The 12664-nt window shown below is 42.4% G+C and overlaps 1 protein-coding gene across 2 annotated transcripts; it reads left to right on the top strand.

Moving 5' to 3' along the window:
* Positions 1-2348: 2348 nt before the first annotated feature.
* Positions 2349-12165, top strand: LOC123181018 (non-lysosomal glucosylceramidase). Of its 2 annotated transcripts, XM_044593227.1 has the most exons (19): positions 2349-2894; positions 3031-3141; positions 3263-3319; positions 3419-3495; positions 3595-3694; positions 4094-4167; positions 4757-4857; positions 5106-5209; positions 5655-5708; positions 6283-6338; positions 6427-6465; positions 6568-6709; positions 6872-7056; positions 7386-7456; positions 7659-7731; positions 8655-8716; positions 9346-10612; positions 10914-11185; positions 11549-12165. In XM_044593227.1, the coding sequence occupies exons 1-18, from the start codon at positions 2814-2816 to the stop codon at positions 11170-11172; spliced, it is 2913 nt and encodes a 970-aa protein (XP_044449162.1). In that variant the 5' UTR covers positions 2349-2813; the 3' UTR covers positions 11173-11185; positions 11549-12165. The 2 variants fall into 2 exon arrangements, with proteins under 2 accessions (XP_044449162.1, XP_044449161.1); XM_044593226.1 differs by lacking the exon at positions 11549-12165 and having other exon boundaries at positions 2350-2894; positions 10914-11408.
* The last annotated feature ends 499 nt before the right edge of the window (positions 12166-12664 follow it).

Below are 12664 nucleotides of genomic sequence, written 5' to 3'. Positions count from 1 at the left end.
CTCTTTTGGCAAGCATCATGTGGTGAGGAAATATCTAGGCACACATATCCAGTTGGATATGGGTAGCATGAGTTATTATTGTTGACATCACCCTTGAGGTGACTACGTTGGGAGGCGAAATTATAAGCCCATATATTTCTATGTGTCCGGTTGAAACGTTTTGCTCATGTGTATGCGGTGAGTGTTAGCAATCATAGAAGAATATATGATGGTTGAGTATGTGGAGCTCATGTATATGCGGTGACTAAGAATATAGATTGTTGAGTTTCAAGAGAATTAATTGTTTGAACCTTAACATGTGAATTGGTTGCTACTTTGTCATGATGAGTTTTATGAGAAAGAGTTGTTGTTGTGATGCTAGGGAAAGTGATTGAAATTATCATTGATCAAACTTGTGCACTTTGCTAGCATTCACACTTCATAAATTATTTCTTTTATCATTTACCTACTCAAGGACGAGTAGGAATTAAGCTTGAGGATGCTGATACGTCTCCAACGTATCTATAATTTATGAAGTATTCATGCTGTTATATTATCATTCTTGGATGTTTTACAATCATTTTATAGCAAATTTATATCATTTTTTGGGACTAACCTATTGACCCAGTGTCCAGTGCCACTTGTTGTTTTTTGCTTGTTTTTTACATCGCAGGAAATCAGTATCAAACGGAGTCCAAACACTGCGAAACTTTTTGTGAATTTTTTATGGACCAGAAGACATCCAATGGGCCAGAGCAGCACCTGGGGGGTGCCCCGAGGGGCGCACAACCCACTAGGGCCTGCCTGGGGGCCCAGGCGCGCCCTGGTGGGTTGTGCTCACCTCGGTGGCCTCCCGTACCCCCTCTTCGCCCTATAAATCGTCAAATATTCCAAAAACCCTCGCGGAGACCCTAGATTGGAAGTTCCGCCGCCGCAAGCCTCTGTATCCATGAAAACCAATCTAGACCCCGTTCTGGCACCCTGCCGGAGAGGGAGATCATCACCGGTGACCATCTTCATCATCCCGGCAGCCACCATGATGAGGAGGGAGTAGTCCACCCTCGGGGCTGAGGGTTTTTACCAGTAGCTATGTGTTTAATCTCTCTCTCGTGTTCTTGAAATGTCACGATCTTGATGTATCGCGGGCTTTGTTAATATAGTCGGATCATATGATGTTTTCCCCTCTCTATCATGTTGTGAATTGAGTTTTCCCTCTGAGATTTCATTGTACCAGTAATTTTGCAAAATGCCCCCTGTGGTTTTAAGTAATTAACCGTTAGTCCAGTAAATAAGTGGAAAATAAAATGTTTTGTATTTATGCTTCGTGCTGCGTCCTACGCCGCCCGTACTGGGCCTCATGTGCCGATGGGCTTTCTGCTTGCCTTCCTAGGATCATGCCAAAAAATTTATATAATTTCGGCTAAATGATAATACCACATCGCTTCTTTACACCTAATCTCACCGGTTCATATAGGTACACATTGATGATTCAACAAGCGACCATAGAAATCAGGAAGCAGAGGTGGCGCGGATGAGGCATAGTGAATATTCAGAGGTAAGGAGGATGAGGCATAGTGAATACTCTTATTCACAAGAGGGAAGGAAACGATGGATCGAATAATCGATTAAAGAAAGCCGACATGACGAATAAAGAAGAGCAGATTGCAACGCCACAAATCAGGAATCGATTATCAAAGATCAAAGAAATTAAAGAAAGCGAGTCAGGAATCGATTATCAAAGACCGACGAAATCAAAGAAAGATCAAAGAAAGCAGTCACTGCTCTCGCATCCCAGATGCCGAAAGAAGAGTACTCAAAGAAATGGAACAAGGAGGAGGTTTGGGCGGCAGAGAAGAGGAGCAAGAGGTTTGGGCGGCGGAGAAGAGGAGCAAGAGGGAGGTGCGGAGGAGGAGGCGCTGGCGGCGGCGGGACTGGCCGCGAGGCAAGGTGCGGGGTGCTCCCCCGTCCCTGTGTGCGTGTGCGTGCGGTGACGAACTGATGACCCTGGAGGGGGCCGAGGGAGAGACGAGAGAGGGGGAATGTGGGGATCGGTCTCCCTCGCTCTAGGGTTAACGGGGGTTGGTAGGCCAACCGACCTCGAAAGTTTAGGCTGAGCATTGTTGTTGGGCTCATTGGACTCCCTTTTTTTTTTAATTAAACAGAAATTTGAATAAAATCAAGATAGAGAAGAGATTTGTACCAACATAGTTATTTCTATGGGATCAGAGAAATATGGGGAATTTAAATAAAGTGCTTCGGGGACTTTTACAAATTTTATATTTGCTGATGGACACATCAAGTTTTTTCCCGATGGATAACTGCTATCACCACCCCACATAAGCGCATACCGGCGGGTACATACGTAGCCACCTTCGTTCCTTCCTCCCCCTCTCGAAAAGTTCAGCCTCCACTTCCCCTCCCCGTCATCTTCCTCGCAGCTGCGCTTCTCCCACCACACCCGCCAACACAGCTTAGCAGCAGCAAAAAGTGGACCTCGAGCGAGCAAGCGCGCAAATTCCATCCCAGGGTTTCGCTTCGATCAGACTAGGTCCAATCGAGCCAGCGCGCGCGGGCCCTCGTTAGCGGCCGTGCCGGATCGATTCCAAGAGGACGGCCGTCGCCGGCGGCGGCGGATCGAGGCGCGGAGTCTCTGCGAAGAGCAGCGCCGGGGGCTCGGATCCACGCGCTCGGAGGAGCTCATGAGGCGGCCTGCCACCTGTGGATCTCCTGGTTCCGCCTCGGCCTCCGGTTCGGGCCTCTGCTAGGCGGCCGGGGCCTGCGACGGATCGCGCGGGGGGTGAGGAGGAGGCTGTGGCATTGGAGGGTGAGCGGAGATGGTGAGCGGCCACCTATTCCACTGCCGTAAGAATTCGTGGCCGCCGGAGGAGTATGTGGGCCGGACCGCCCTGCAACTGGTGAGTTGAGCTCGCGTCTCAAGCACGGCGAATTTTGTTTTCTCATTCGCTGTTTTGGTGCCTCGTTTGAGCTGTGGTGTGTGTGGCACCGGTGTGGTGTACTGATGTTATCGTGTGGTGCTGGAATTTTTTGCAGTTGGACTTGGACGGCGGGTCGCCGCCGGAGCAGGCATGGCGGAGGAGGCTCAACAGTCACGCGAACATACTCAAGGAATTCAGCGTCACCTTCATGGAAGCAATGAAGATGGTATGTTGCAAGGATTGGTTTCCATAAGTAGCTTGTGGGGTCATTGTGGCGTTTGTTTTCTGTCGCTCGTTCAATTTGTTGCCGTAGCTGCTAATTTTTTCTTGCAATCCAAATTTATCAGATGACCCTCGGGGTGAGGCTTTGGTCATATGTCCGTGAGGAGGCTTCCCATGGAAGGGTAATATTCTCTAGCACATATTCATTTCAAAAAACTGTGTAGTATTGCAGTGGAAGATTGTGTGGTAACAGAATGGGGCCTGCATTTGTGCTTTTGCAGAAAGCTCCTATTGATCCGTTTACAAGAGAGAGATGTAAGCCGTCGGCTTCGCAGGGTGTGCCGCTCGGAGGGATGGGGTATGACTTCCTGGACTGTTGTTTCTGTCTGTGATCTCCTTCATTTGTGTTCACATCATGTAGGCTTTAGATTTTAATATTAGTAGATTGCGTTCGCAGGAGTGGTAGCATTTCAAGAGGATTCAGGGGAGAGTTTAAGAATTGGCACATCATTCCTGGTTTGTGTGAGAATTCGCCGGTCATGGAGAACCAGTTTTCTGTAATGCTTCCATCTTATCTTTGTTGCTAGCTAATGACATTTAGTTTATTATTACATACTTCTTGTGTTGTTGCTACTGTGCTCAACTGTGAAATTGGTTGGTGCTAGCAGTTCTGGGGGATAAATGTAGATATAAGATGACATCAATTTTCCATGTATTTTAATGGCTGTACATCGACAGGATTCTTGTGCAGATTCCTTATTAGTTGCTGAAAAATGAACTTTCCATTTTGTTGTTCTACATTTGTGAGCAGGCTTGTATTTTATGTGTGTTTTGGCATGTAAACATACACCATCTATACATTCAGCCTTTTACTTTAGTCTCTGTCCAGTATCACTGTATCAATTTCTCTCACAACATTGTTATATTGATTCCTCCTAAATATTATGCTCTTTCAGATATTTGTATCACGAGATAGTGGGAATAAAAAATACTCATCGGTATTGGCTCCTGGACACCATGAAGGCTTAAAGTAAGTTTTTAGCCTGGTTTATTTGGTTCGAGCTTACTAGCCATGACTAATGAGCAAACCGTAATTTTGCAATCCTTTGCGGATCCAGACTGAAATTTTTGATCATTTGATTTAGCTTCAGCATGTACACATCTTGTTTGCCTTTCAAGAGTCCAGACTGAAATTTTTGTTTCTTTTTTTTCAATGTTGTTCGCAATCACTTCCTAGCCAAACCAGTTTGTACTCTGCCTTCTTGCATCTATTCTTCTGGTTTGCCTGGACTCTCTTCTTATCTCCTTATGGAATTTATGTGGGCAGATCAACTTGTACAATCTGCATCAGTTGGTTGCATTTAATTTATGTAGTCTGTTATTCAAGTGCCAAGGATGTCGCACAAACATTGAAAGTAAAATTGCTCTAGTTTGTGATACAGGATATCGTTATTGCAATTGTGTGCTGTTTGGTTATACAAGATAATCATGTGGAAGCAGCATGGCTCGCTTAATGAACCTCCACCAATTTGTGTAGTCTAGATTTTGTTTTGTAATGTTATGTCCTCCACAGAAGAAAGTACACTTTGTTGATGGCTTGATGCCTTTGATGGTTTCAGGAAATGTAGTGACTCTGGAATTTCATCATGGGACTGGAACCTGAGCGGTCAACACTCTACCTACCATGCATTGTTTCCTAGGGCCTGGACTATTTACGATGGTATGGCACTATGGAACTGTGGGCACACACGTTTTCCAACTTTGTACCATTAATTTTATTTTATTGGGAAGTTTGTTTACCAGTGCGCTGTTGCACTTCAGTGTAATGTTGCCAAGCCAGCTTATGTGTTGATTGTAGAATGAATATAATTCACTCCCCAGCTTTGCTATTATAAACTTTGTATGGCATTTCTTGATTGCTGAGAGACATGCTCTAAACTAAAGATTGTGAATTTCCCATGAATGCAGGTGAGCCAGATCCAGACCTTAAAATCTCATGCCGCCAGATATCACCATTCATTCCTCATGATTACAAGGATAGCAGTCTTCCGGCATCTGTGTTTGTGTACACTGTACGTGACTTGCTCAATTGTTTTATTCTAAATTGGTACCTGCAGACTGCAGTAGATCTATTCACATAGCCTCTTATGTTCTATTTCCCTATATGTTATACTTGAAAGACGTTGTCAAACTTAATAGGGCAACTTCAGATAAGATATTCCCTTGATAGTAGAGTTTTGATATGGTCTGTCCACATTGAAGTATCACTTCCATCACAGGATCAACGCCAATGTTTCAGAATATAATAGATACAAAAGCATCTCCAGTTACAGCTGTGGTTTTGAAAATTTTGGGACGTCGCATCATTGCAGTTAAATGAATAGTGATATTGCATACATGAGTTCCAGTTGAGTTTCATATATGTTTTACATGTGGAGATGCTAGTATTAATACAAATAAACCTTTTCTATCTGATATATTTACCAACATTCCTTCTTTTTGTTATATTTATTATAGCTGGTGAATACCGGGAGAGACCGTGCAAAAGTGAGCCTGTTGATGACATGGGCGGTAAGCATACAACTAAAGCTTATGTACACCTTTACTCATGCAACAGTATTATCGCTGGCAGAGCCATTTTTGAATATAAAAACTGGTAGACATCTCCAGTAGTAACTGCTGTCCCTTACATCATGGCGCATCTTGATAAATACCCTAACATTCTGCTCCTGAGGTTCAGGATCAGAAGTGCTTGATGTTCATTTGAAATCAAGTCTGTGCGGGAGGCAGATGTTTTTGTAGAATTCTTTTTTTAGAATAACCACAATTATGCGTATCATATATTTGTAGAGTTTGGTGTGTGTAGTAATACATAGATAACTGATTGTGTAGCTGCTACAACTAAAGAAATACCAAAACTGAGGGTTATGCATTTTTCATTATTATTCCTGGTGTAGAGGAACGGATAAATGACTGTTTGCTGTAGGTTCTATCCCTTAAAAAGGAGTTAAAAACTGTTTCCGAAGATACAATTATTGAAATCTCAGAACTTTACACTCAACTATTATTTGATCTTTAATTTGTTAGTAGGACTGAGAGTGCGAAAATTGGATGAGCTTTTAGTGACATATCTTATCAAATACAGAATTCCATTGGAGGTTTTTCTCATCATTCAGGAGGCCACTTCAATGAACCCTTCATGTAAGTAGATCTGTTAATATACCTTTGTGTGTCTGTTGGCCCTCTGGAACATTGATACTCAATTGTATGATCGCGTTACTGTTATCAGTGGGGATGACGGAGTGTCGGGAGTGCTTTTGCATCACAAGTGAGTTCCAAACCCTCTGCTTTCAAATAATGACATCAACTTGATGAATTCTTTTGCATTATGTTGTTCATCTGCATGATGACAAGCTGGTGTATGTTGCAGAACAGCAAAGGATAATCCTCCAGTTACTTTCTCTATTGCTGCCTGCGAAACTCAGAATGTGAGCGTGACAGTCTTGCCTGTTTTTGGTCTTTCTGGAGAGAACCATGTTTCGGCGAAGGAAATGTGGGATACCATGTCAAAGGTAAATCGCTGATACCTCTTTCTTCCAATGTTGCAGTGTGGTGGCTGATTTTTCATACCATTTATCTCTTGATTTGTTCTCGTATTTACACTAGTAACATATTATATATCTGTCTGAAGCTAATATTTTTATTCTGTTCCATTTTTCTACCTTATTCCTCAGGATGGCCACTTCAGTCGGGAAAATTTCGATGCTGGTTGTAGTATGCCTTCTTCTTCAGGGGAGACACTTTGTGCGGCTGTCTCGGCATCTACTTGGGTGGAGCCACATGGTAGGTGTACTGTGGCATTTGCTTTGGCTTGGTCCTCACCTAAAGTGAAGTTTCAGAAGGGGTGCACATATAACAGGTGAGTGTTCTTTTGCTTCAACAAAAGGGAAAACACCTTTGTCAATTCTATGTACATTCTGCTAGCCATCTATCTACAAAGTTTTACTTATAAAGCAACACTTACAACATGGTCAAATGTTTCATTGGAGTACCCATTTTTTAGTTGTATGTTCACATTGAATACATCAGACGCCTTTCCTTTTTTGTTTTTATGGGGTTGTATGAAGGAATACAGAGTCAGTACGGTGGTACCTAACAAGTGAATCTGTTAGTTCATGTGCAACGAACTGTCAGTATGCTGTAATACCTAATCATGAGAGATAACTCATATATTTTCTCATGTTGCAGGAGGTACACCGAATTTTATGGAACTTCTGAAAGATCATCATCTATTAATTTGGTACATGATGCCTTAACAAGTATGCTTCTTGTCACTTGCTAGACTTTTAAGTGCAGTGTAGTAATTCATAGTTGGATTGAATATCCGGCTATAGATTGACAACAGAACTGTTGTAGTGTTGCTGTGATAGGTGCAGTATTGGTCCTTGCATTACTGATTCACTTATCAATTAATTATTTGCCTTTGGATATGCTGCTGTATGATCCTTCCTTGCTTTGCAGAATATAGACTTTGGGAAGAAGAGATCGAGAAGTGGCAAGACCCCATACTCAAGGATGAAAAACTCCCAGAATGGTATAAGCTTTGTCTCCTGCTGTGCTTCTATATAGTTATTATCATAAAGCTGTGCATTTGCACCTCTAAAGCATGTTCCGGTGTAACTTTATAACTTGCTTAATTATTTAAAAAAAGGTCAAGTCTAAACTTTGTAGATAACTCCCTCCGTCCGGAGGTATGGTCCTCAGTGTTCTGCAAGGAGTTGCAGCAGCAGGTAAACAGGAAAGAGGAGAGACCATTGGGAAATTATATAATTGCATAAGAGGTCTTATAAGTCTAATCGTATCGTGTTAGGAGCAAGGTTCAAAACATTGGATATTGGACTTGTGTCAGTTTGGCCCCAAAGGAGTGGTATGACTGGATATTGGCAAATGTGACCGATATTGTGGCTGAGATAAAGGATGTATCGGCCGATGCACAATATCGGCAGCCAACCGATACTGCAATATTGACTGAGACACACAATATTTAGAACCATGACCAGGAGAGTCAAGGGCATGGACATTCACTATATATAAGGCTGCCGTTAGTTTATGTTTTGAGACAAGCAAGAAGAATCAACGTGTTCTCTCCTAGTTATTCTCTCAACTCTCACTTAAACCTATATGTACCCAATCCCACACACAGGTCATCTGGCAGATTTGTCTTATCATTCCTCTATTCTTCTAGGCATCAGCATATGATTGTTTCGACCTTTGTCTGTTACCATTGTTGAGTGCATCTAACTCATTCTGTAAGCTTATTCTAATTCATGTAGCGGCCTGCTGATCCCTACCTGGGTGTTGTTATGCATGGGTTGAACGCAATAATTTATTTGACCATTGGAGCTCTATACTTCAGTCTCAATAATATATTTTTGTTTCTTCAGACAATGATAGCTGATGTCTTAACTTCCTCTTACACAAAAACTAAATCTTGACTAGTGAAAGTCTTATCTGCAGGTACAAGTTCACCCTTTTTAACGAGCTTTATTTTCTGGTTGCTGGGGGAACTGTTTGGACAGGTATGTCGTATCAATACTTTCCAATGGTTTTATGCCTAGCATAGTATAAGAACTGGATGTCACGAGCGTAGTTTAAAAAACTGAACCGGGCAGGCGTTCCGACTGAAAAACCAGAACCAACATCTTGTCCGGTTCAATAAGATTAAAAGACTATTTTGGCAGAAAACCTTAAAAAGTTGAACGATGTATATCAGGCGGGGATCGAACTCTGGACCTTAATCCACCTGCAAGCACATCCTGCTGAAGATCAAAGAGCAATTGGGCTGAGCTGGTTTTGTGATTTATTGGTGAAGTACTACTTGTATTTATTTGTACCCATGCAACCTGAGTTTTTTCTAGAACTAGCTTAAATATCAACGAAAATATGATGGTTTTATCCGCATTGAACCATCCTAGCCGGCGATCCGACCAGCGAACAATTGAGTCAGTCTCTCGACCGGTTCACTCACTGTTCTGGTCTTCCCTTTAAACTACGGTCACGAGGATAGTTTCCTCCTACTTTTGTGTTGCATTATTCTTTGTATTCTCAAAGTTACATTGCAATTGCCAGAGTTCCTTTTTAGCACCTACTGCCATTCCATGTGTAGTACCCATCCTTATATATATGTTCTTTCCTTCTGATGATGTAGATGGTCAACCTCCAGCGTTTAGTGAAACAAGTCCTGCTTACCAACATAAACATTCAAAGAAGGGCACTAAATCAGAATCAGTTAAAGATAACCATGTCAAGCCAGCAGCAGAGCAAGTCAATGATGGAGATGACCTGCCTAATGGTGAAGAGCGAAGCGTGTCAATGTATGCAGCAGTTCATGGATCACAGATGCCTGAACAAACCAGTGGACTTAGGTCGCAGGAACCGATTCCTTATCTACTTTCCAAGGATGGCCCTGAAAATGTCGGTAAATTCTTGTACCTGGAGGGAGTGGAATACATCATGTGGAACACGTATGATGTGCATTTCTATGCTTCTTTTGCTCTCCTTGATTTATTCCCCAAGATAGAGCTGAGTATTCAACGCGATTTTGCTGATGCTGTTCTGTATGAAGATCGGCGGAGAGTAAAATTTTTGGCTGATGGCACCTCAGGAATCCGTAAAGTCAAAGGTGCTGTTCCTCATGACCTAGGAACACATGATCCATGGCACGAAATGAATGCCTACAATATACATGATACAAGCAAATGGAAAGATCTAAATCCCAAGTTTGTACTCCAGGTGTACAGAGACTTTGCTGCCACAGGTGATATGACATTTGGTAGAGATGTATGGCCTGCAGTCTGTGCAGCAATGGACTACATGGATCAGTTTGATCGCGATTGTGATGGTCTCATTGAGAATGATGGATTTCCTGATCAAACCTATGATGCTTGGACTGTTCACGGGATCAGTGCCTACTGTGGTGGCCTCTGGCTTGCTGCACTTCAAGCTGCTGCTACAATGGCTCATCGCCTTGGGGATCGTCCATACGCTGAAAAGTACAAGCTGAAGTTTATGAAAGCTAAAGCAGTGTACGAGGCGAAGTTATGGAATGGATCTTATTTCAATTATGACAGTGGTACAAGCAGCAATAGCCGGTCCATTCAGGCTGATCAGCTTGCAGGACAGTGGTATGCCGCATCGTCAGGCTTGCCCCCAATTTTTGATGAGCACAAAATAAGAAGTGCGCTGCAGAAAATATTTGAATTCAATGTCATGAAGGTAAAAGGAGGACGGATGGGAGCTGTAAATGGCATGACTCCTAAGGGAAAGGTGGATGAGACATGCATGCAGTCTCGGGAAATCTGGACTGGTGTTACATACGGTGTTGCTGCAAACATGCTACTCCATGGGATGGAGCATCAAGGTTTTATCACTGCAGAAGGAATATTTCTTGCCGGCTGGTCAGAAGATGGATACGGGTAAGTGTTGCCATTCACATTGTTTGGCAGTCTTTCACCTTCATAATCATAAGCTCAGATACCGTTTGTTTCATCATTCTATTACTGCTTGCTTTGTGCTGCTATCCACAATAATCTATCTCAGAGGTCGGCGTTTTTACCCTCTTTTTGAAAAGAAAAGAAAAAGTCCATAATAATATATCTAGTGTTGGTAGCTGTTACTTTGTACCAGCAATTTGTAACATCAATGTGCGTGCCAAACCGTATGTTCTTAACAAAGAATATTGGCTATAGCTGACTTGAGTTTCCTGTGGTACTGCAGGTATTGGTTCCAAACACCGGAAGGATGGACCACAGATGGGCATTACAGGTCGCTGGTATACATGCGGCCTCTTGCTATTTGGGCAATGCAGTGGGCATTGTCACCCCCAAAGGCGATTCTCGAGGCACCCAAGGTAAACCTGATGGACAGAATACATATATCCCCTCAAGCAGTCCGAGCAGTCGGTGAGATAGGTGTTCGAAAGATCGCCCCCGATAACAGATGTATTCCGAGCTCCACGTTCCAGTGCGAATGCTAACCACGGGAAGAAGGTACGTGTAACGACTGATGAGTAAATCATGTTTTTTCCGGCTTTTGCTTGTTCCCCTCCAAGATCCAGTGGGGTTCAGGTTTTTTTCCTTTACAGTCAGAGAGGGAACACCCATGGGACAGTTAAACTCGCAGCTCCAAAGAGCTCTTGTTGTATAATTTGTACAGTGAACTATTGCGTAACATATTTGAGAAGTTTGCAAAGAGTTGATATGCCTTTTTTAAGTGAGCGTCGGCGTTTTTTCTGATTAAGCAACAAAGTTACAAAGACTCCTGGATGCAATCCGTATTAGAAAGAAAAACAAACAGACCATTATAGTTTATACAAGCTTCAGCTAACACATGAGCTAAACATGCTTCCACAGATGAGAATCCGCTGGCCGCATGATTGATGTATATGCCACCACCCACGGAGCGATCTTGCACGGGAGAATGAAGGCGCTGGACGAGAAAGACGATTAGAGGCAAAGCGAACCACTATGCCCTTCTCCCGTGCTGAGTATGGCATACACCCGCGAAAGGGCAGCCACGGCAGCCTCAGATTTGCGAACATGAGAAAAAAAAATGGATGCATCAGACATCATCAAGTTGGTACCTGCAGGCGGCAAAAACTCTGCACGAAGCAGAAGTCTCACACCTTGGAGCAGGAGCCGAATTGTATTCCCTCCATACACAGGAGCTTCTGATGCTTCACACCCCTGTACGAATATTCAACGTGAAAAATATCAAAAAATCTGAAATTTGGTGATGTCAAACCTTGGTTCTTAATCTATTCCCGTGTGAAATTTCATGAAAAGAATACTAGAAAACGTATCCGTGACGAATGAAATATTGTCCGAACAAAACTCCATCCAATCAGGTTTTTTTTGTACATAAGATTTTTTTGTCTTCTTTATCATGAATACGTTTGCTGGTATTTTTTTCACGAAATTTCATACGGGAGTACATCGGGAATCCAAATTTGATGTCCCAAAATCTCATATATTTTTTCAAATTTTCTCGGTATATTTTTGAATTTAATGTTTGTTGAGGGGTGTGGAGCACCCGGGTGCTACAAATCCACTTTTCGTTTAGATCACTACTTTAGTGATTTAAGTGCTTTTATATTAGTTTACAGAGGAAGTACAAACTAGCAAGCAGAAGCACGGCAACACGCTGCGCCCATATAAGAGCATGTTTGAATCTTTGGTGTTGGTTTTGTTAAAGAAATAGAATTGAGAGCATGTTTGAATCACTTGGAAAAGAAAACATGTTTATTATAGAAATGCATAATATTGATGTGCAAACAAAGCAAAAAATATGATCAATTCATGGACATGAAAACTCAAAAACTTGCATTACAGTTTTAGGAACCTAAGAACAAAATCAAATAAAAATGGGAAAAATATGTGCAAAGGATATAGGAGGTATATGTATCGTGTCTGTACTACATCAGAGAAATCTGTGAATAAGTTCTCATAATGATCATTTTCTGAAAGATA

The sequence above is a fragment of the Triticum aestivum genome, chromosome 1D (assembly GCF_018294505.1).
Source record: "Triticum aestivum cultivar Chinese Spring chromosome 1D, IWGSC CS RefSeq v2.1, whole genome shotgun sequence".
Classification (NCBI taxonomy): Eukaryota; Viridiplantae; Streptophyta; class Magnoliopsida; order Poales; family Poaceae; genus Triticum; species Triticum aestivum.
This window is presented reverse-complemented; position numbering and strand designations above follow the sequence as displayed.